We start from the raw sequence: 24,435 nt of genomic DNA on the forward strand, positions 1-24,435 counted from the left end.
ATGGCGATGAATAATGAGAGCTTGGCAGGGGATTTCATACTGGTGGGCTTCTCCGACCACCCGCAGCTTGAGAAGATCCTCTTTGCAGTTGTGTTAATCTCCTATCTCCTGACACTGGTTGGCAACACAGCAATCATCTTGATCTCTTATCTGGATCCCATGCTCCACACACCCATGTATTATTTTCTTACCCATCTCTCCTTTGTTGACCTCTGCTTTACCACCAGCATCGTTCCCCAACTGCTATGGAACCTCCATGGTCCATACAAGACCATCAGTTCTACAGGCTGTGCCATTCAACTCTATGTATCCCTGGCGCTCGGATCCACTGAAAGTGTTCTCTTAACTATCATGGCATTTGATCGCTATGCTGCTGTTTGTCGACCACTCCATTATGCCACAGTTATGCACTCACGACTTTGCCAGTCTCTGGTAGGAATGGCATGGTTGAGTGGAGTGGGCAACACCCTAATTCAGAGCACCATCACCCTTCGGCTGCCCCGCTGTGGGAACCGCAGGATTTACCACTTCATCTGTGAAGTGCCTGCCATGGTCAAGCTGGCCTGTGTAAACATTCATGCCAATGAGGTGCAGCTCTTCATAGCTTCCTTGGTGTTTCTCTTCCTCCCTCTGATGCTTATCTTGATCTCATATGGATGCATTGCTCAAGCAGTAATGAGGATCAGGTCAGCTCAAGCCTGGCGAAAAGCCCTTGGCACTTGTGGGTCCCACCTCTTGGTAGTAACTCTCTTCTATGGAACCATCACAGCTATCTATATCCAGCCCAACAGCTCTTATGCCCACAGTCAAGGAAAGTTCATAACCCTTTTGTATACTGTTGTAACTCCCACCCTTAACCCTCTCATTTACACTCTGAGAAACAAAGATGTAAAGGGGGCTTTAAAGAGGCTGGTACAGAAAGACAGAGCACAGCAGAGTGAGAAACTCTGATGAGGTAAAAGTATAGATATGGCCTGACTAAGGCTGAGGTGCTGAAGGAAAGATGCACCAGAAGGCATTATCTGGAGACAGCTTCACATATATGCTGCAAAGCCAAGCCTGCAAGACTTTCTAGAGAATCCATAAGCCTAAAATTGCTTTCTTTCATTTCCTTCGTTAAAGTACTGGAGGATAAACTGTCTAAAACAGACATCTTTGTTATCTGTCAGTCAATAAATTACAAGCATGACTTACTATTTCCAAAATCTCTGTGGCTAATTTTCTTCCCTCTCTGCCCTTTTTTTTTTAAGTAAGTCTTGGCTTTGCCTTGTTAAATGAAATCAGTCTATTGGTTGGTTCCTTTGTATAAATCCTGGAGAAGGAAATGGCAACCCACTCCAGTATTCTTCCCTGGAGAATCCCATGGATGGAGGAGCTTGGTGGGCTACAGTCCATATGGTTGCAAAGAGTGGGGCACGACTGAGCGCCTTCATTTTCACTTTCACTTTCACTTTGTATAAATAAACAGTGTGATACTCATGAGCTAGATGTTTTTAAACCTAGTAGTTTTACTACTACTAAAGAGTAAGTAGTAACTACTCTTTAGCAGCTTATTTCTGGTGGTCTGCTGCAGTATTGCCCATCTGGATCCCACCCTTGGACCAGTAGAAACCAGTGGCTTGAAAATCTACCTTATCTGTACTGACTCTGCAACTCACCGTCCCTTGGCCATCCTGTTTAAGTCTGCTGTTTAATTTTTTGTTTGTCTGTTTCTCACTCTTATAGTCTAATTTGAGTCATTGTCAGGTTAGCTTTTCCTTGATATTTTCATTGTCCATAGAAATTGTGTCCACACTGATGCCAGGAATGTGGATTTTGAGTTTTCATTTTGCATTTAGATGATTAAATGATTCCTATCAAGTGACAGATTATAGGATCCAGTCCTTGCCATGTGAAAAGTGACAGGGCATTTAAATCTAATTCATTTCATTTCATTTCATGAGTGAGTGTGTGTGTGTTTGAGGGTACCAATATTTCTAGCAATTGTATTTCCTGATATGGGAGATAGAGGGTTGAGAGGTTTTTAGTCCTTTGTCTTTCTGACATTTGGAGGAATCCTCTCTGTGTGTTTTGTTTGCCCCAGTATGAGTGTTCCTATAGCTTAACAGTTAGATCCTTCTTTCCTCCTCCCAACACTCACATTTTTAAAATATATATTCGTTGTCAGTTCAGTAATTGTCAGTGTCTGCAAAAATGGAGTTTGTATATCTTGATATGCCACCCTCTCTTACATGTATTTTTTTTAAATTTTACTTTACAATACTGTATTGGTTTTGCCATACATCAACATGAATCCGCCACGGGTGTACATATGTTCCCAATCCTGAACGCCCCCTCTCACCTCCCTCCCCATATCATCTCTCTGGGTCACCCCAGTGCACCAGCCCCAAGCATCCTGTATCCTGCATCGAACCTAGACTGGTGATTCGTTTCTTATATGATATTATACATGTTTCAATGCCATTCTCCCAAATCATCCCACCCTCTCCCTCTCCCTCTCCCACAGAGTCCAAAAGACTGTTCTATACATCTGTGTCTCTTTTGCTGTCTCGCATACAGGGTATTTTTGGCTTTGTGTGTAATGTGCTCAGTCGTGTCTGATTCTTTGCAGCCCCGTGGACTATAGCCCACCAGCCTCCTCTGCCCACGGAATTCTCCAGGCAACAATACTGAAGTAGGTGCCATTTCCTACTACAGGGTTCTTCCTGACCTAGAATTGAACCTGGGTCTCCTGAGTCTCTTGCATTTTTGGCTTTAGTAAAGTTTTATACTTAAAAGCCTTAAACTAAAAGGAAACTGAATCCCTCACTTCTCACATTTGCATTTCTTTGATTGGTTTGCCAAAACTTTCAAATGATTAGATTATTTGAAATCAGTGTTCTTTCAAGACTCTTTAAATAGGCTGAGTAAAGCAGAGACAAAAAAGTTATGCCATTGCAAATCAGACAAAATGATTCAGAAAAATGAGGGTTTTCTACAGCAGTATCAATCAAGATTTAAAATTCTCGAAACCATAAACAAGTTAGTCTTTTAATGGAAAACTAAGGGTAACCAATGCTGTTATTAAAGGACATGGATTCTGAGAAAAGAGAATGTCCTGTCAAATTCAAAAGGGAGTCATAATACTACTAAGATTTCTCACCAACGAGGCCTCTTGAGAGATCTAATGATATTTAGTTATATGTCTTTATTTCTTTTTTCTTTACTATGTAGCAGTGCTCTGCTTCTACTTTAAATCATTTTCTACTACATTTACTAATCTAATATTTATGAACTGATAAAATTTTCAATTTTTATAAATATATTTTTAAGTAAACAAATCAGTATTTCTTTTCTTCATGAAGAGGGAGATAATTAATTAAAATATAATTTTTTTAAATGCCATGGTGTTATGGCTAATTTACAAAGATAAGCTACGTGCTATACCAACCTAAAGCAAAAGAAACTTAGACTTCTAAGATCATGTATCATTTTGCTTTAAATTATGGATTGACTTTTAGAAGTTTTTTTTTTTTTCTCACATTGTAACTCCAAGTTAAAAAATATTTTCTGAATCTAATTCATGGTTTTTATTATTGGCTACATGATAAAATAAAACTGAATCAAGTTGCATTAGTTTTGAACAATTTTAAAGTCTTAAATGTGATATGTAATTATGTATGGGAAACATATATATATTATCATTACTTAAGTTTATTCTTTTGAAATGTTAGACTGCTTAATAATTTTGTCATTAAAAATTGCTCTATGTATTTCTCCTTGTAAGAGTGTTAGCATAAATTTCTAGTTATACAATCTTGACATAAAGAAGAAAATACCAAACATGACTGTCAACTTGATTAATCACAAAAAGAAAATAAAAACACATGGAGCCATTTCCCAGATATGAAACTTGAATGTTACACATTCTCCAAGGCCCCCTCATTCCTATTCCATTCATTAATTTTCTTACCCACATATAATCACTACCCAGATGTCTAAAAACAAAGTTTGTTTTATGTGTTTACGAACTTTGCATAGATTGAATAGTGCTGTACATAATCTTTTCATCTCACTTGTTTCTGAGATTCATCCAGAACATTGCATGTAGCAGTATTTTGCTTTCATTGCTGGATAGTATTCTATATTATGAATATAGTACACTTTATTGATCATTTAACTACTGAAGATTTGATCATTTCTATTTGGTTTTATTATAGTACTGCTTGTATGAATGTTTTAATTTAAATATTTTGATGGGTGCACCTAGTAATGGAATTTCTAAGTAATATGGAATGCACATGCTAAGCTTCAGTAGGTGCACTGCCTGACAGTTTTCAGGTGGAGGAACCGTTGTAGACTCCCACCAGCCATGTGTGAGAATTCCTTCTGCTCATGGTTTTAATAACACTTGGAAGTATTAGTCTGTCTTAGTTTAGGTATTCTGGGAATCTTATAGTAGTATTAAATGGTGAGTTTAAGTTGCATTTCCATGATGGCTAAAGTAGTTGAGCATCTTTATTGTATGTTGATTGGTCATTTAAGAATCAATTTTTGTGAAGCACCTATTCAAGATTTTAAGACATTTTTATGTTAGATTATCTGCTTTTTCTCCTTCTGGATTTGTAGATATTTTTATTTTCTGGTCTAACTTTTGCTGTAGTAAGTTTTATGAACATATTAACCTGCACTATGGTTTGACATTTCACTTTCTTAATGCTATCTTGTGTTTAAAAAAGTTGCTAATGAAATCTGATTTATCAATGACTTCCTTATATTCAGGCTATTTATGCATTATTTATTTTTAAAAACATTTCTTTCCAACCCCCAAATCATAAACATATTTATTCATCAGTGTTATTTTCCAGATGGTTTGATGTTTGCCATTCACAATTTATAGTCTCTAAAATCTATGTTTATATTCTCTAAAATTAATTTTGTGAGACAAATGTCAATATTTATTTTTTATGACTATCCAATTGACAAAGCACTATTTAAAAATCCCCGTTTCCTTTTTTAATTTATTTTAATTGGAGGTTAATTACTTTACAATATTGTATTGGTTTTGCCATACATCAACATGAATCTGCCACAGGTATACATGTGTTCCCCATCCTGAACCCCCCTCCCTCTTCCCTCCCCATACCATCCCTCTGGATCGTCTCAAAAAAAAAAAAAAAAAGGAAACACTGTTTCCTCTCTTCTCTTCAGGATCAAGTTTGTTATAAATCTTGTGTCTAAAATAATGTGGGTCTCTTTCTGGATTCTCCATTGTGTTTAATTATTTTCCTTGTCTATTCTTGTGCCCATAAGACATTTATTATTAATAATAAATCTTGATATCAAGATTCCCAAGTCTTCCCACTTTTTTCAAAGGGGAAAATTATAGATCTATCTATCTATCATGAACATAATGAAAAATTCTAAGCAAATTATTAGCATTTGAATCTAAAATATATCAAAAGGAGAATAGGTTATGACCAAGGGGATTTTATTCGAAGAATTCAAAGCTGTATTAATGTTGAAAAGTCATTCGATGGAATATACTGTATTAATAAAAAAAGGGATAAAAAACCATTGGATCACTTCAATAGGTGCAGAACAGTCCTTTGATAAAATTCAACATCCATTCATGATAACATAAAAACATAATAACATAATAACATTTGGCATACTAACATTAGAGGGGAACATTATTAGTATGATAAAGTGTAGCTACAAACGTCCTACAAGAGAAAATCACTACTTATGCCTAACAATAGCTAGCAAAACTTTGAAGAACCAATGAATGATGGTTTAAATGGAATTCAATTTTAAATTAGTTTAAATGGAATTAAACTATGTCCAAAGTCGTAGTTAACATGTGTGACCAAGAGACAGAGCCCAAAACTACTGGACCATACATGCAAGGATATTTGAAATATTTAACATCTTGCACCTCTCACATGCATACATCAGATATAACTACATATTGGGAAAAACAAGGAAATTTATATTTTCATAGTATTAAAATATGTGAAGTTTTGAAGAGAGGAGGAAGAATAAATTCTATAGGTAAAACGTAAAAGATGCTAATTCTAGAAAGGCCACAGACTGGGAGAAAATATTTGCAAAAAAAATCTCATAAAGAACTGCTGTCTAAAATACACAAGGAAATATTAAAACTCAACAATAATTAAACATTTCAATTTAAAAAATGGGCCAAAGAATTTGACACCTCATCAAAGAAGATCCACAGATGGCAAGTAAGCATATGAAAAGATGCTCCATATCTGGCCACCAGGGAAATGCAAATTATGCAAATTAAAACAATGAGATACCACTCTACACCTACAAGCACTGCCAAGACTCAGAACATTGACAAATGTTTGTGGACAAATAATCTGGGATATTCTGGAAGAAATCTAATGAAAACAGGCATTGCCTTTACCATATCAGTGTACTTTGTGGATTTCTAAGGAGTGTATATGCTGAGTTTCTCAAACTTATTTGACCAGGTAAACTTTTGAAAAGTTTTGGAAATGCTGGCCAAAGTAAATGTGTTACTACCAAGTCTTCTATTGGAGGTTCCTGTCCTATTGGTGCACCTCAATTTGTGACATATGTACATATATACCACTTCTGAGCCCTTGATGATTCTACAGTGATTATTTAAACATGAAAGTAATGGTGATAATTGCATGGAAATCATACCTCTACACATACACTAGGCTTCCCTGGTGACTCAGACAGTAAAGCGTCTACATGCAATGTGGGAGACATGAGTTTGACCCCTCAGGTGGGAAGATACATATATTGTGCTGAGAGTGAGAACTTCATTTTCACTTTTCTAAGATTTTATTTTAGCATGTACATTGGAGTCTATAAGTCTTCAAGACTGAAGATCTGTGTGATCAGAAGTAGCTCTTTCCACATAGTTTTCCTATGAGACCTTTGTTCTTGGTCACTGTTGGGCTTGGTGTTAATTGTCCTATTAGGAATATAAAGTCTCTAAGGTTCCATTCCAGACTTGATATCAATTCCCGCTATAGTAACAAACTTTAGTTTATTCTGGCTCCAGAATAAACACTACCACCTCAGCTTGGTCTTGGATTTAGAGATACATATTTAGAACCTTGTGGTTTGGAAAGCTCATGGATAAGCATCACTTTCCTGGCTTATTTAACTAGTTAGAAGAGTGAAGGACAAACTTTTCAGAGGTGAGAAAATAATGAGAACCACATATTTCCTCTTGCTTATTTACATATTCTACAAGTTATCTATATAAAGACAAAATAATAATTACTTTCTACAATCACTCATGTCAGTCTTCCTCAAGCCACCCTGGCCAATAATAATTCTCCCAGCTTTCATGTGCATTGTCTATAACGTGTTTTCATTTCTGAACATCATTGTAAACTTACTAGTTTAGAAGGGAGCTCAATTTGAAGTAAGATGTTTGTACAGATCCTTTAATTTTGACGAATGTACATTTAGGATGGGTAAATGCAAAACAGAAAACAAAGAAAGTGTGCTTTCTCTACATTTGGAAGAATTTCCTTCTCACTCTTAGCTTTCGTAAATTATTTCCACTTATACAGTTTGTTAAGGTATTGAAGATACGAACTCTTCTGATAAAGTCATACATTTGGATTCATACATATATGTATGTTTATGTTGTGTTTGTATGTATGTGTTTTTCCACCCCTTAGTCTTGGAATTATTTTATTTTTTCAAGAGTGGCAGAGAATTGAAGAGCCTCTATTCATATTTAAATGTATGCACTTTAAAATGTGGGATGCAGTAAACTGTGATGCTCATGTATCCTATTTTCCTAGGAACAAGTTGCATGAATGGCATTGGGTTCATGAGTGAGTTAAATATATATGGGCATCATCACTGTATCAGAAGAAATACTTGGAGATTTTATCTACCTATCTATCTTAAGAAAACCCCCTAACATTCTGGGAATTATATTTCAGAGCTTTACATTTTCAAAAATGAGTCTTCTGATATTGCTGCTGATTACATTAAAATTCACTGACTAAATAATGGGGGAGTTGGTGCAGCAGTTGGATAACATAGGTCCTTTGAAATAGATACTTGGTTTTTAAATTAACATTATTACATGTAGCTAAGTTGCTTTATGTTTAAATATATGTTTTAGACATGTTTTTTGCTAGTCCAAGGGAAGAGTGGTTTAGCAGAATTAGCAAAGTTATTAGTTCATTCAAAACATATTTATTTGGCTTTGACTATGTTAAAAAAAGACCTATATGCTAAGGATAATACAACAGATATTTAAGATAGATATCTTAGCCCATTAAGAGGTTACTTTCCATTTTATAACACTTGGCATACTTAATGAAAAAGGTCCTTATGCATATTGACACAGTGTTACGAAGTAATTCAGGATTTCAGAAGACAAGTATATTGTACAGTAAGGATGCGAGTGCAGCTTAGATGTTGATATAGAGATGAACATTAACAGATAAGTAGAGTTTGTCAAGGTGAAAGAAGTGGGTTGAAAGAGATTCAGAGGAGGAGACTTGGAGTTAGCAAGCAGTTTCAGTACATGATAACTTTATGGAAACAGAGAGATTGATTTGGCCAGAACAAGTTCTAAATGATGGGACATAATTCTGAAAGCAGAAAGGGAAACTGAAATAGTACAGAGCCTTAAAGTCAATTTTACATTCTAAGAAATAGAGGTTGTATCTTGATAAATATCCCATTGTTGTGTGATTCTGACAATCATGTACAGGAAGGTAATGAAGAATACAAACCAAAAGATATGAGATCGTCTAGAATGTGTTGCCGTCTAGGATGATATGAATTAAAAAGTCTTCTTAGAAAATTAAATGAAATCAGAATATATTGGTTAAAATGCATGAATGTAATCATCACATTCAAACTTGTATTTGGATAGTTATGTTATCCAAATGATGAATACAATTGATAGAATACTGCAAAGTGAACAATTTTTTTGTCAGGGAAAGTACTGAAGGTTTCCAATTATAGCAGAACTAAAGAGCCTCTTGAGGAAAGGTAAAGAGGAGAGTGAAAAAGCTGGCTTAAAACTCAACATTCAGAAAACTAAGATGATGGCATCTGGTCACATCGCTTCATGGCAAATAGATGGGGAAACAATGGAGACAGTGACAGACTTTTTTGGGGGGGGCTCCAAAATCACTGCACATGGTGACTGTAGTCATGAAATTAAAAGATGCTTGCTCCTTGGAAGAAAAGTTATGACTAACCTAGACAGCATATTACAAAGCAGAGACATTATTTTACCAACAAAGGCCCATCTAGTCAAAGGTATGGTTTTTCCAGTAGTCATGTACAGATGTGAGAGTTGGACTATAAAGAAAGCTGAGTGCCAAAGAATTGATGCTTTTGAACTGTGGTTTGGAGAAGACTCTTGAGAGTCTTTCGGACTGCAAGGAGATCCAACCAGTCCATCCTAAGGAAATCAACCTTGTATATTCATTGGAAGGACTGATGCTGAAGCTGAAAGTCCAATATTTTGGCCACCTGATGTGAAGAATCGACTCATTTGAAAAGACCCTGACGCTGGGAAAGACTGAAGGTAGAAGGAGAAGGGCATAACAAAGGATGAGATGGTTGGATGGCATCACTGACACAATGGACATGAGTTTGAGTAAGCTCTGGGAGTTGGTGATGGACAGGGAGGCTTGGCATGCTGCAGTTCATGGGATCGCAAAGAGTCGGACATGACTGAGCGACTGAACTGAGCTGAGGTATGTCCAAGCTGGATGACTTAAGAAGAAGATGTGTGACAAATAATCAAAAGTAGAATTGAATCATGCTTGACATTCTTATCCATTCAGCTTTTTAAAAATCATCAACAGAGATATGTATATCTAGCATTTTCTCTACAAAAATTTTTCAGCTTTCATGCTTCTCTGGAGATGACATGCAAGTTTTCAAGAAATAAACCTGTGACCCATTACTGACACTTCCTTCTCACTTTCCACATCCAGAGTCTCAAGTTTGTCTAGACTAATCTATAGAGTCTGTCTAAAAATATAAATCTTCCCTGCTACCACCAAGCCATCTGTTTCCTGAAGTATTGCAACGGCCTCCTAACCAGTTCCCTTGTCCATTCACTACTTGTCAATCCATCCTGCAATCTGAGGCCAGCTGCTTTTAAACAAAAACAACATGAGCTCAAAAGAATGGATGCTTTTGAAATGCAGTGCTGCAGAAGACTCTTGAGAGTCCCTTGGACAGCAAGGAGATCAAACCCGTCAGTCCTAAAGGAAATCAACTTCAAATAGTCACTGGAAGGATGGATGCTGAAGCTCCAATACTTTGGCCACCTGATGCAAAGAGCCAACTCATGGGAAAAGACTCTGATGCTGGGAAAGATTGAAGGCAAGAGGAGAAGGGGGTGACAGAGAATGAGATAGTTGGATGACATCACCAACTCAATGGACATGAGTTTGAGCAAGCTCCAGGAGATAGTGATGAACAGGAAAGCCTGGCATCCTGCAGTTCATGAGGTCATAAAGAATCGGACATGACTTAGCAAATGAACAAAAACAACATGTCGGTTGACTTCCTCCTGACATTCATTACCCCTTGACCTGTTTATAAATCCCTCAAAGGCTAACCTTTAAGGTGCTTTGGATAGATACAAATCTCAAACACTTCTCTTGATTATTCTGTTTGCTTACTATTGCAGTCTAACCATAAGACACTTTGCCCATAATTTTCCTTATTCAGTGATATTTCTCAGATATTTCTCAGCTCCTCAATGCTTTTTCGGTTTAAAGCCTTACCAAGCTACTTCCTCTGCTGAAAATAGTCCTTCCTTATCTTATCCACTAGTTAGCTCTTATTCGCTCTCTACTTCACTTGCCAAAAGAGGCTGTCATTTTCAAAATGTACTGAATCTTAATCTCCTTTCCAAAAATGGTGGTTTTTGTCTCTTATCATCAAATTCTTCAGCAGCGAGTCAGCAGTTACTATGAAATGAAAGTGTTATGAAGTTAGTGACATATCACAAAGGAATCAAACAGATGTGATATTCTGCTACTATATAGTACAAAGTTATAGAAAGAAAAATTCATAATATTCCAAAATGTTTTATGAAATAAATGAAATTTTTGAGTAGTGTTGAATCCTTTAATCAATATAAAAATAAAATATCTGATTAAAAGCAAAATGTTTTTAATGAGGAGCTAAACATTTACTTGCAACTTACAGCAATGTTTCTGTCTGAAGACTCTATAACACCATTTAATCTACCCATTTTTTTCATTATGAAAAAATATTGAGAGAAAACTATTTATATAGATGGTATCTAATAACTAATCAAAACTCTACAATGATTAGATTTTTCACCCTTAGCATGACTTTGAGAATTGCATGTGTTACTATAGAATATGGAAATAATTATATAATTTTTGTCAAAAAATATTCTTATTGTTATTTTTATTATTGACAACTGATAGAATGTCTACAAAGATGTTTTTTAATTGGATAACATCTCCTTATTTTTGTTTAACTTACAAGCTTACAGGTTATTATTTGGGAAGAAGATGGTGGATTTATAAGAAAAAATGAAACACTTTGGAGAACAGGGCAATAATTAATAATTAATCATTTCTTATACAGTCCACTTTATGTCATCATATGTTTAATAGTTTTCTGTAAGCTCTTGCACACTTTTAATTTCCTCCTAGAGACAGACAGTTCTCTCTCTTCCCCCAAATGGCACACCCCTCTTATCTCACCTTCAGGATCAGTCTCTCCCAACTGTATTTCTGATCGTAACTGTTCCTCACTATCTGACTTCTATATTTTCACATGCGCTTCTCTCCTTTTCAAGAGCAGGGTGATGGCGATGATTAATGAGAGTTTGGCAGGGGATTTCATATTGGTGGGCTTCTCCGACCACCCGCAGCTTGAGAAGATCCTCTTTGCAGTTGTGTTAATCTCCTATCTCCTGACACTGGTTGGCAACACAGCAATCATCTTGATCTCTTATCTGGATGCTATGCTCCACACACGCATGTATTATTTTCTTACCCATCTCTCCTTTGTTGACCTCTGCTTTACCACCAGTATCGTTCCCCAACTGCTATGGAACCTCCGTGGTCCATACAAGACCATCAGTCCTTCAGGCTGTGCCATTCAACTCTACGTATCCCTGGCGCTGGGATCCACTGAATGTGTTCTCCTAGCTGTCATGGCGTTTGATCGCTATGCTGCTGTTTGTCGACCACTCCATTATGCCACAGTTATGCACTCACGGCTTTGCCAGTCTCTGGTAGGAATGGCATGGTTGAGTGGAGTGGGCAACACCCTAATTCAGAGCACCATCACCCTTCGGCTGCCCCGCTGTGGGAACCGCAGGATTTACCACTTCGTCTGTGAAGTGCCTGCCATGGTCAAGTTGGCCTGTGTAAACATTCATGCCAATGAGGTGCAGCTCTTCATGGCTTCCTTGGTGCTTCTCCTCCTTCCTCTGACACTTATCTTGATCTCATATGGATGCATTGCTCAAGCAGTAATGAGGATCAGGTCAGCTCAAGCCTGGCGAAAAGCCCTTAGCACTTGTGGGTCCCACCTCTTGGTAGTAACTCTCTTCTATGGAACCATCACAGCTATCTATATCCAGCCCAGCAGCTCTTATGCCCACAGTCAAGGAAAGTTCATAACCCTTTTGTATACTGTTGTGACTCCCACCCTTAACCCTCTCATTTACACTCTGAGAAACAAAGATGTAAAGGGGGCTTTAAAGAGGCTGGTACAGAAAGACAGAGCACAGCAGAGTGAGAAACTCTGATGAGGTTAAAGTATAGATATGGCCTAAGGTTGAGGTGCTGAAGGAAAGATGCACCAGAAGGCATTATCTGGAGACAGCTTCACATATATGCTGCAAAGCCAAGCCTGCAAGACTTTCTAGAGAATCCTTAAGCCTACAATTGCTTTCTTTCATTTCCTTGCTTAAAGTACTAGAGGATAAACTGTCTAAACAGACATCTTTGTTATCTGTCAGTCAATAAATTACAAGCATGACTTACTATTTCCAAAATCTCTGTGGCTAATTTTCTTCCCTCTCTGCCTTTTTTTTAAGGTAAGTCTTGGCTTTGCCTTGTTAAATGAAATCAATCTATTGGTTGGTTCTTTTGTATAAATCCTGGAGAAGGAAATGGCAACCCACTCCAGTATTCTTCCCTGGAGAATCCCATGGATGGAGGAGCCTGGTGGGCTACAGTCCACGGGTCACAAAGAGTCGGACACAACTGAGCACCTTCCCTTTCACTTTCACTTTGTATAAATAAACAGTGTGATACTCACGAGCTAGATGTTTTTAACCTAGTAGTTTTACTACAAGTAAGGACTTCCCTGGTGGCTCAGATGCTAACGCGTCTGTCTACAATGTGGGAGACCCGGGTTCGATCCCTGGGTTGGGAAGATCCCCTGGAGAAGGAAATGGCAATCCATTCCAGACTATTGCCTGGAAAATCCCATGGACAGAGGAGCCTGGTATGCTACAGCCCATAGGGTCCCAGAGAGTCAGACACGACTGAGCATCTTCACTTTCACTTTCAAAGAGTAGCAGTAACTACTCTTTAGCAGCTTATTTCTGGTGGTCTGCTGCAGTATTGCCCCTCTGGATCCCACCCTTGGACCAGTAGAAACCTGTAGCTTGGAAATCCACCTTATCTGCACTGACTCTGCAACTCACTGTCCCTTGGCCATCCTGTTTAAGTCTGCTGTTTAATTTTTTGTTTGTCTGTTTCTCACTCTTATAGTCTAATTTGAGTCATTGTCAGGTTAGCTTTTCCTTGATATTTTCATTGTCCATAGAAATTGTGTCCACGCTGGTGCCAGGAATGTGGATTTTGAATTTTCATTTTGCATTTAGATGATTAAATGATTTATATCAAGTGACAGATTATAGGATCCAGTCCTTGCCATGTGAAAAGTGACAGGGCATTTAAATCTAATTCGTTTCATTTCATTTCATGAATGAGTGTGTGTGTGTGTGTTTGAGGGTACCAGTATTTCTAGCCATTGTATTTCCTGATATGGGAGATAGAGGGTTGAGAGGTTTTTAGTCCTTTGTCTTTCTGACATTTGGAGGAATCCTCTCTGTGTGTTTTGTTTGCCCCAGTATGAGTGTTCCTATATCTTAACAGTTAGAACCTTCTTTCCTCCTCCCAACACTCACATTTTTAAAATATATATTCGTTGTCAGTTCAGTAATTGTCAGTGTCTGCAAAAATGGAGTTTGTATATCTTGATATGCCACCCTCTCTTACATGTATGTTTTTTTTAATTTTACTTTACAATACTGTATTGGTTTTGCCATACATCAACATGAATCCGCCACGGGTGTACATATGTTCCCAATTCTGAACGCCCCCTCTCACCTCCCTCCCCATATCATCTCTCTGGGTCACCCCAGTGCACCAGCCCCAAGCATCCTGTATCCTGCATCAAACCTAGACTGGCGATTCATTTCTTATATGATATTATACATGTTTCAATGCCATTCTCCCAAATCATCCCACCCTCTCCCTCTCCCTCTCCCACAGAGTTCAAAAGACTGTTCTATACATCTGTGTCTCTTTTGCTGTCTCGCATACAGGGTATTTTTGGCTTTGTGTGTAATGTGCTCAGTCGTGTCTGATTCGTTGCAGCCCCATGGACTATAGCCCACCAGCCTCCTCTGCCCACGGAATTCTCCAGGCAACAATACTGAAGTAGGTGCCATTTCCTACTACAGGGTTCTTCCTGACCTAGAATTGAACCTGGGTCTCCTGAGTCTCTTGCATTTTTGGCTTTAGTAAAGTTTTATACTTAAAAGCCTTAAACTAAAAGGAAACTGAATCCCTCACTTCTCACATTTGCATTTCTTTGATTGGTTTGCCAAAACTTTCAAATGATTAGATTATTTGAAATCAGTGTTCTTTCAAGACTCTTTAAATAGGCTGAGTAAAGCAGAGACAAAAAAGTTATGCCGTTGCAAATCAGACAAAATGATTCAGAAAAATGAGGGTTTTCTACAGCAGTATCAATCAAGATTTAAAATTCTCGAAACCATAAATAAGTTAGTCTTTTAATGGAAAACTAAGGGTAACCAATGCCATTGTTAAAGGACATGGATTCTGAGAAAAGAGAATGTCCTGTCAAATTCAAAAGGGAGTCATAATACTACTAAGATTTCTCACCAATGAGGCCTCTTGAGAGATCTAATGATATTTAGTTATATGTCTTTATTTCTTTTTTCTTTGCTATGTAGCAGTGCTCTGCTTCTACTTTAAATCATTTTCTACTACATTTACTAATCTAATATTTATGAACTGATAAAATTTTCAATTTTTATAAATATATTTTTAAGTAAACAAATCAGTATTTCTTTTCTTCATGAAGAGGGAGATAATTAATTAAAATATAATTTTTTTAAATGCTATGGTGTTATGGCTAATTTACAAAGATAAGCTACGTGCTATACCAACCTAAAGCAAAAGAAACTTAGACTTCTAAGATCACGTATCATTTTGCTTTAAATTATGGATTGACTTTTAGAAGTTTTTTTTTTCTGACATTGTAACTCCAAGTTAAAAAATATTTTCTGAATCTAATTAATGGTTTTTATTATTGGCTACATGATAAAATAAAACTGAATCAAGTTGCATTAGTTTTGAACAATTTTAAAGTCTTTAAATGTGATATGTAACTATGTATGGAAAACATATATATTATCATTACTTAAGTTTATTCTTTTGAAATATTAGACTGTTTAATAATTTTGTCATTAAAAACTGCTCTATGTATTTCTCCTTGTAAGAATGTCAGCATAAATTTCTAGTTATACAATCTTGACATAAAGAAGAAAATACCAAACATGACTGTCAACTTGATTAATCACAAAAAGAAAATAAAAACACATGGAGCCATTTCCCAGATATGAAACTTGAACATTACACATTCTCCAAGGCCCCCTCATTCCTATTCCATTCATTAATTTTCTTACCCACATATAATCACTACCCAGTTCAGTTCAGTTCAGTCGCTCAGTCGTATCCGAGTCTTTGCAACCCCATGAATCACAGCACACCAGGCCTCCCTGTCCATCACCATCTCCCAGAGCTCACCCAGACTCCCGTCTATTGAGTCTGTGATGCCATCCAGCCATCTCATCCTCGGTCGTCCCCTTCTCCTCCTGCCCCCAATTCCTCCCAGCATCAGAGTCTTCCAATCAGTCAACTCTTCGCAAGAGGTGGCCAAAGTACTGAAGTTTCAGCTTTAGCATCATTCCTTCCAAAGAAATCCCAGGGTTGATCTTCAGAATGGACTGGTTGGATGTCCTTGCAGTCCAAGGGATTCTCAAGAGTCTTCTCCAACACCGCAGTTCAAAAGCATCAATTCTTCGGTGCTCAGCGTTCTTCACAATCCAACTCTCACATCCATACATGACCACTGCAAAAACCATAGCCTTGACTAGACGGACCTTAGTCAGCAAAGTAACGTCTCTGCTTTTGAATATGCTAGCTAGGTTGGTCATAACTTTTCTTCCAAGGAGTAAGTGTCTTTTAATTTCATGGCTGCAGTAACCATCTGCAGTGATTTGGGAGCCCCCCAAAATAAAGTCTGACACTGTTTCCACTGTTTTCCCATCTATTTCCCATGAAGTGATGGGACTAGATGCCATGATCTTCGTTTTCTGAATGTTGAGCTTTAGGCCAACTTTTTCGCTCTCCACTTTCACTTTCATCAAGAGGCTTTTTAGCTCCTCTTCACTTTCTGCCATAAGGGTGGTGTCATCTGCATATCTGAGGTGATTGATATTTCTCCCGGCAATCTTGATTCCAGCTTGTGTTTCTTCCAGTCCAGCGTTTCTCATGATGTACTCTGCATAGAAGTTAAATAAGCAGAGCGACAATATACAGCCTTGACGTATCCCTTTTTCCTATTTGGAACCATTCTGTTGTTCCATGTCCAGTTCTAACTGTTGCTTCCTGACCTGCATACAGATTTCTCAAGAGGCAGGGTAGGTGGTTGGTATCCCCATCTCTTTCAGAATTTTCCACAGTTTATTGTGATCCACACAGTCAAGGCTTTGGCATAGTCAATAAAGCAGAAATAGATGTTTTTCTGGAACTCTCTTGCTTTTTCCATGATCCAGCGGATGTTGCCAACTTGATCTCTGGTTCCGGTGCACTGAGCGCAGGTGGCTGCGAGAGCCGGCCAGTGCACTAAGTGTGGCCGAGAGGAGCTACCCTATGTCCGAGGTCAGGGGCAGCGGCCTTGAGTGCCAGGCTGCAACAGCACAGGAATGGCCTAGAGGAGCTACCCCGTGTCCGAGGCCAGTGGCGGCCGGGAAGAGACACCCCGCGTCCAAGGTCAGGGGTGGCCGGGAGAAGCCACCTGGAGCCCGTGGCCAAGGGCGGTGATTCTGAGGAGCCACGCCGAGCCCGAGGCCAGGGGAGGCAGCTGGGAGCCACCCATGCCCAAGGCCAGTGCCGGCGGCTGGGAGGAGAAACCCGAGGAGCGGTGGCTACTCAGGTGCTGGAGGGCCTAGAGGAGGTATCCCACGTTGAAGGTCAGGAACAGCGGTGGTGGGGAGATACCCCTCATCCAAGGTAAGGAGCAGCCGCTGTGCTTTGCTGGAGCAGCCGTGAAGAGATACCCAATGCCCAAAGTAAGAGAAACCCAAGTAAGATGGTAGGTGTTGCAAGAGGGCATGAGAGAGCAGACACACTGAAACCATACTCACAGAAAACTAGTCAATCTAATCACACTAGGACCACAGCCTTGTCTAACTCAAGGAAACCAAGCCATGCCTGTGGGGCAACCCAAGATGGGCGGGTCATGGTGGAGAGGTCTGACAGAACGTGGTCCACTGGAGAAGGGAATGGCAAGCCACTTCACTATAATTGCCTTGATAACCTCATGAACAGTATGAACAGTATGAAATCACTACCCAGATGTCTAAAAACAAAGTTTGTTTTACGTGTTTACGAACTTTTCATAGATTGAATAGTGCCGTACATATTCTTTTCATTTCACTTGTTTCTGAGATTCATCCAGAACATTGCATGTAGCAGTATTTTGCTTTCATTGCTGGATAGTATTCTATATTATGAACATAGTACACTTTATTGATCATTTAACTACTGAATATTTGATAATTTTGGTTTTATTATCAGTACTGCTTGTATAAATGTTTTATTTTAAATATTTTTATGAGTGTATCTAGTAATGCAATTTCTAAGTAATATGGAATGCACATGCTAAGCTTCAGTATGTGTACTGCCTAACAGTTTTCAGGTGGAGGAACCGTTGTAGACTCCCACCAGCCATGTATGAGAATTCCTTCTGCTCACATTTTTAATAACACTTGGAAGTATTAGTCTGTCTTAGTTTAGGTATTCTGGGAATCTTATAGTAGTACTAAATTGTGAGGTTAAGTTGCATTTCCATGATGGCTAAAGTAGTTGAGCATCTTTTTTGTATGTTGATTGGTCATTTAAGAATCAATTTTTGTGAAGCACCTATTCAAGATTTTAAGACATTTTTATGTTAGATTATCTGCTTTTTCTCCTTCTGGATTTGTAGATATTTTTATTTTCTGATCTAACTTTTGCTGTAGTAAGTTTTATAAACATATTATCCTGCACTATGGTTTGACATTTCACTTTCTTAATGCTATCTTGTGCTTAAAAAAGTTGCTAATGACATCTGATTTATCAATGACTTCCTTATATTAGTGCTATTTATGCATTATTTTTATTTTATTTATTTATTTATTTATTTTTTACTTTACAATACTGTATTGGTTTTGCCATACATTGACATGAATCTGCCACAGGAACTTATGTACACTTATGCAATATTTTTTTAAAAAACTTTTCTTTTCAACCTCCAGATCATAAACATATTCATCAGTGTTATTTTCCAGATGGTTTCATGTTTGCCGTTCACATTTATAGTCTCTAAAATCTACATTTATATTCTCTAAAATAATTTTTGTGAGAGAAATGTCAATATTTATTTTTTATGAATATCCAGTTGACAAAGCACTATTTAAAAATCACTGTTCCTCTCTTCAGGATCAAGTTTGTTATAAATCTAGTGTCTAAAATAATGTGGGTCTCTTTCTGGATTTTCTATTGTGTTTAATTATTTTCCTTGTCTATTCTTGTGCCCATGAGACATTTATTATTAATAATAAATCTTGATATCAAGATTCACAAGTCTTCCCACTTTGTTCGAAGGGGAAAATTATAGATCTATTTCTCTCTCATGAACATAATGAAAAATTCTAAGCAAATTATTAACATTTGAATCTAAAATATATCAAAAGGAGAATAGATTATGACCAAGGGGATTTTATTCCAAGAATTCAAAGTTGTATTAATGTTGAAAGGTCAATCAATGGAATATACTGTCTTAAAAAAAAGGGGGGGAAAAAAACCATAGGATCATTTCAATACGTCGAAATGAAAAGTCCTTTGATGAAATTCAACATCCATTCATGATAACATAAAAACATAACAACATTTGGCATACTAACATTAGAGGGGAACATTATTAATATGATAAAGTGTAGCTGTAAACGTCTTACAAGAGAAAATCACTACTTATGCCTAACAATAGCTAGCAAAATTTTGAAGAACCAATGAATGTTGGTTTAAATGGAATTAAATTTTAAATTAGTTTAAATGGAATTAAACTATGTCCAAAGTCATAGTTAACATGTGTGACCAAGAGACAGAGCCCAAAACTACTGGACTGTACATGCAAGGATATTTGAAATATTTAACATCTTGTACCTCTCACATGCATACATCAAATATAAATACATATTGGAAAAACAAGGAAATTTATATTTTTATAGTATTAAAATATGTGAGGCTTTGAACAGAGCAGGAAGAATAAATTATATAGGTAAAACGTAAAAGATACTACCTCTAGAAAGGCCACAGACTAGGAGAAAATATTTGCAAAAAAAATCTCATAAAGAACTGCTGTCTAAAATATACAAGGAAATATTAAAACTCAATAATAATTAAATATTTCAATTTAAAAAATGGGCCAAAGAGTTTGATACCTCATCAAAGAAGATACACAGATGGCAAGTAAGCATATGAAAAGATGCTCCATATCAGGCCACCAAGGAAATGCAAATTATGCAAATTAAAACAATGAGATACCACTCTACACTTAGAAGCACTGCCAAGATTCAGAACATTGACAACACTGAATGCTGGTGAGCATGTAGAGCACCAGAAATTCTCATTCATTGTTGATGGGTTTGCAAAATGGTACATCCATTTTGGAAGATAGTTTGGCAGTTTCTTACAAAACTAAACATGTTCTTACCCTATGACCTAGCAATCATACTCCTTAGTATTTATACAAAGGGGTTGAAAACCTATGTTCACACAAAACCCTGACCATGGATGTTTACAGTGGCTTCACTTGTAAATGCCAAAACTTGGAAACAACCAATATACCCTTCAGTTCAGTTCAGTCACTCAGTCGTGTCCTACTCTTCGCAACCCCATGAATCGCAACATGCCAGGCCTCCCTGTTCATCACCATCTCCCGGAGTTCACTCAGACTCACATCCATCGAGTCTGAGATGCCATCCAGCCATCTCATCCTCGGTCATCCCCTTCTCCTCCTGCCCCCAATCCCTCCCAGCATCAGAGACTCTTCCAATGAGTCAAGTCGTCGCAAGAGGTCGCCAAAGTACTGGAGTTTCAGCTTTAGCATTATTCCTTCCAAAGAAATCCCAGGGTTGATCGCCTTCAGAATGGACTGGTTGGATCTCCTTGCAGTCCAAGGGATTCTCAAGAGTCTTCTCCAACACCACAGTTCAAAAGCATCAATTCTTCGGTGCTCAGCCTTCTTCACAGTCCCACTCTCACATCCATACATGACCACTGCAAAAACCCTAGCCTTGAATAGACGGACCTTAGTCAGCAAAGTAACGTCTCTGCTTTTGAATACACTATCTAGCTTGGTCATAACTTTTCTTCCAAGGAGTAAGCGTCTTTTAATTTCATGGCTGCAGTCACCATCTGCAGTGATTTGGGAGCCCCCCAAAATAAAGTCTGACACTGGTTCTACTGTTTCCCCATCTATTTCCCATGAAGTGATGGGACCGGATGCCATGATCTTTGTTTTCTGAATGTTGAGCTTTAAGTCAACTTTTTCACTCTCCACTTTCACTTTCATCAAGAGGCTTTTTAGCTCCTCTTCACTTTCTGCCATAAGGGTGGTGTCATCTGCATATCTGAGGTTATTGATATTTCTCCTGGCAATCTTGATTCCAGCTTGTGTTTCTTCCAGTCCAGCATTTCTCATGATGTACTCTGCATAGAAGTTAAATAAGCAGGGGGACAATATACAGCCTTGACGTACTTCTTTTCCTGTTTGGAACCATTCTGTTGTTCCATGTCCAGTTCTAACTGTTGCTTCCTGACCTGCATACAGATTTCTCAAGAGGCAGGTCACGTGGTCTGGTATTGTGATCCACACAGTCAAAGGCTTTGGCATAGTTAATAAAGCAGAAATAGATGTTTTTCTGGAACTCTCTTGCTTTTTCAATGGTCCAGAGGATATGGGCAATTTGATCTTTGGTTCCTCTGCGTTTTCTAAAACCACCTTGAATATCTGGAAGTTCACAGTTCACATACTGCTGAAGCCTGGCTTGGAGAATTTTGAGCATTACTTTACCAGCATGTGAGATGAGTGCAATTGTGTGGTAGTTTGAGCATTCTTTTGCATTGACTTTGTTTGGAATTGGAATGAAAACTGACCTTTTCCAGTCCTGTGACCACTGCTGAGTTTTCCAAATTTGCTGGCATATTGAGTGCAGCACTTTCACAGCATCATCTTTCAGGATTTGAAACAGCTCAACTGGAATTCCATCACCTCCACTAGCTTTGTTCGTAGTGATGCTTTCTAAGGCCCACTTGACTTCACATTCCACGATGTCTGGTTCTAGATTAGTGATCACATCATCATGATCATCTGCATCGTGAAGATCTTTTTTGTATGGTTCTTCTGTGTATTCTTGCCACCTCTTCTTAATATCTTCTGCTTCTGTTAGGTCCATACCATTTCTGTCCTTTATCAAGCCCATCTTTGAATGAAATGTTCCCTTGGTACCTCTAATTTTCTTGACGAGATCTCTAGTCTTTCCCATTCTGTTCTTTTCCTCTATTTCTTTGCATTGATTGCTAAAGAAGGCTTTATCTCTTCTTGCTATTCTTTAGAATTCTGCATTCAGATGCTTGTATCTTTCCTTTTCTCCTTTGCTTTTCGCTTCTCTTCTTTTCACAGCTATTTGTAAGGCCTCTCCAGACAGCTGTTTTGCTTTTTTGCATTTCTTTTCCATAGGGATGGTCTTGATCCCTGTCTCCTGTACAGTGTCACGAACCTCATTCCATAGTTCATCAGGCACTCTATCTATCAGATCTAGGCCCTTAAATCTATTTCTCACTTCCACTGTATAATCATGAGGGATTTGATTTAGGTCATACCTGAATGGTCTAGCAGTTTTCCCGACTTTCTTCAACTTAAGTCTGAGTTTGGTAATAAGGATTTCATGATCTGAGCCACAGTCAGCTCCTGGTCTTGTTTTTGTTGACTGTATAGAGCTTCTCCATCTTTGGCTGCATAGAATATAATCAATCTGATTTCAGTATTGACCATCTAGTGATGTCCATGTGTAGAGTTTTCTCTTGTGTTGTTGGAAGAGGGTGTTTGCTATGACCAGTGCATTTTCTTGGCAAACCTCAATTAGTCTTTGCCCTGCTTCGTTCACTAAAACCATACTCACAGAAAACTAGTCAATCTAATCACACTAGGACCACAGCCTTGTCTAACTCAATGAAACCAAGCCATGCCTGCGGGGCAACCCAAGACGGGTGGGTCATGGTGGAGAGGTCTGACAGAACGTGGTCCACTGGAGAAGGGAATGGCAAGCCACTTCAGTATTCTTGCCTTGAGAACCCCATGAACAGTACGAAAAGGCAAAATGATAGGATACCAAAAGAGGAACTCCCCAGGTCATTAGGTGCCCAATATGCTACTGGAGATCAGTGGAGAACTAACTCCAGAAAGAATGAAGGGATGGAGCCAAAGCAAAAACAATACACAGTTGTGGATGTGACTGGTGATAGAAGCAAGATCCAACGCTGTAAAGAGCAATATTGTTAGGAACCTGGAATGTCAGGTCCATGAATCAAGGCAAATTGGAAGTGGTCAAACAAGCGATGGCAAGGGTGAACGTCGACATTCTAGGAATCAGCGAACTAAAATGGACTGGAATGGGTGAATTTAACTCAGATGACCATTATATCTACTACTGCGGGCAGGAATCCCTCAGAAGAAATGGAGTAGCCATGATGGTCAACAAAAGAGTCCAAAATGCAGTACTTAGATGCAATCTCATAAACGACAGAATGATCTCTGTTCGTCTCCAAGGCAAACCATTCAGTATCACAGTTATCCAAGTCTATGCCCCAACCAGTAATGCTGAAGAAGCTGAAGTTGAACGGTTTTATGAAGACCTACAAGACCTTTTAGAACTAACACCCCAAAAGATACCCTTTAGTAAGTGAATAAATAAATGAACTGTGACACTTCCAGGCAATGGAATCTTATTCAGTGCTAAAAAGTAATGAACTATCAAACATTGAAAAGCCATAGAACAAACTTAAATCCATATCACCAAGTGAAAGAGGCCAGTCTGAAAAGGCTACAGTTTATAATGATTCCAACTGTTTGATATATTGAAAAGGCCAAACTATGGAGATCAAAAAGATTAGTGTTTGCCAGGCATTAGGGTGGAAGGAAGGATGAATAGGCAGAGCACAGAGGATTTTTAAGACAGTGAAAATAACCTGTATGATACTTCAATGGTGGACATATGTCATTGAAATGTATTCAAACTCATAGAATGTACAACACCAAGAATAAACCCTAATGTAAAGCATGGACTTTGAGAGATAATGATGTATCAGTACAGGTTCATTAGTTAAAATGAATGTAGCATTCTGAGGTGGGATGTTGATAGTCTGGGGCGGGGGGGGCGGGGGAGGCTCTTTGTGTCGTGGGGTGATGGGGGTGGGGGGTGGTGAGAGGGAGGTGGAGAAGATATATGGACTATATCTGAACATTTTTCTTAAACTTGCTGTAAAGCTAAGTGAAAGTGAAAGTCGCTCAGTTGTGTCAGACTCTTTGTGACCCCATAGACTATACAGTCCACGGAATTCTCCAGGCCAGAATGCTGGAGTGGGTAGCATTTCCCTTCTCCAAGGGATCTTCCCAACCCAGAAATTGAACCCAGGTCTCCCACATTGCAGGCTGATTCTTTAGCAGCTGAACCATAAGGGAAGCCCCTGTAGCCAAAACTGCTCTTAAAAAATACTCTGATGGGAATTTTATAACATCTTCAAGCAACTCACTTCC

General features: G+C 38.3%; 2 protein-coding genes across 2 annotated transcripts; both read left to right on the plus strand.

The window, feature by feature from the left end:
- Positions 1-951, plus strand: LOC138097972 (olfactory receptor 2G3-like). Its single transcript, XM_068994185.1, has one exon. It carries the CDS (start codon positions 1-3, stop codon positions 949-951), a length of 951 nt encoding a protein of 316 aa, XP_068850286.1.
- A 10,876-nt stretch (positions 952-11,827) lies between these two features.
- LOC138097974 (olfactory receptor 2G3-like) lies at positions 11,828-12,778 on the plus strand. Its single transcript, XM_068994186.1, has one exon. It carries the CDS (start codon positions 11,828-11,830, stop codon positions 12,776-12,778), a length of 951 nt encoding a protein of 316 aa, XP_068850287.1.
- Positions 12,779-24,435: the final 11,657 nt, after the last annotated feature.

This window comes from Capricornis sumatraensis, chromosome 22 (assembly GCF_032405125.1).
Source record: "Capricornis sumatraensis isolate serow.1 chromosome 22, serow.2, whole genome shotgun sequence".
Taxonomy (NCBI): Eukaryota; Metazoa; Chordata; class Mammalia; order Artiodactyla; family Bovidae; genus Capricornis; species Capricornis sumatraensis.

Excerpts from the sequence above, each read along its gene's own strand:
- LOC138097972 (XM_068994185.1), top strand. The coding sequence starts at position 1 with ATGGCGATGAATAATGAGAGCTTGGCAGGGGATTTCATACTGGTGGGC.
- LOC138097974 (XM_068994186.1), top strand. The coding sequence starts at position 11,828 with ATGGCGATGATTAATGAGAGTTTGGCAGGGGATTTCATATTGGTGGGC.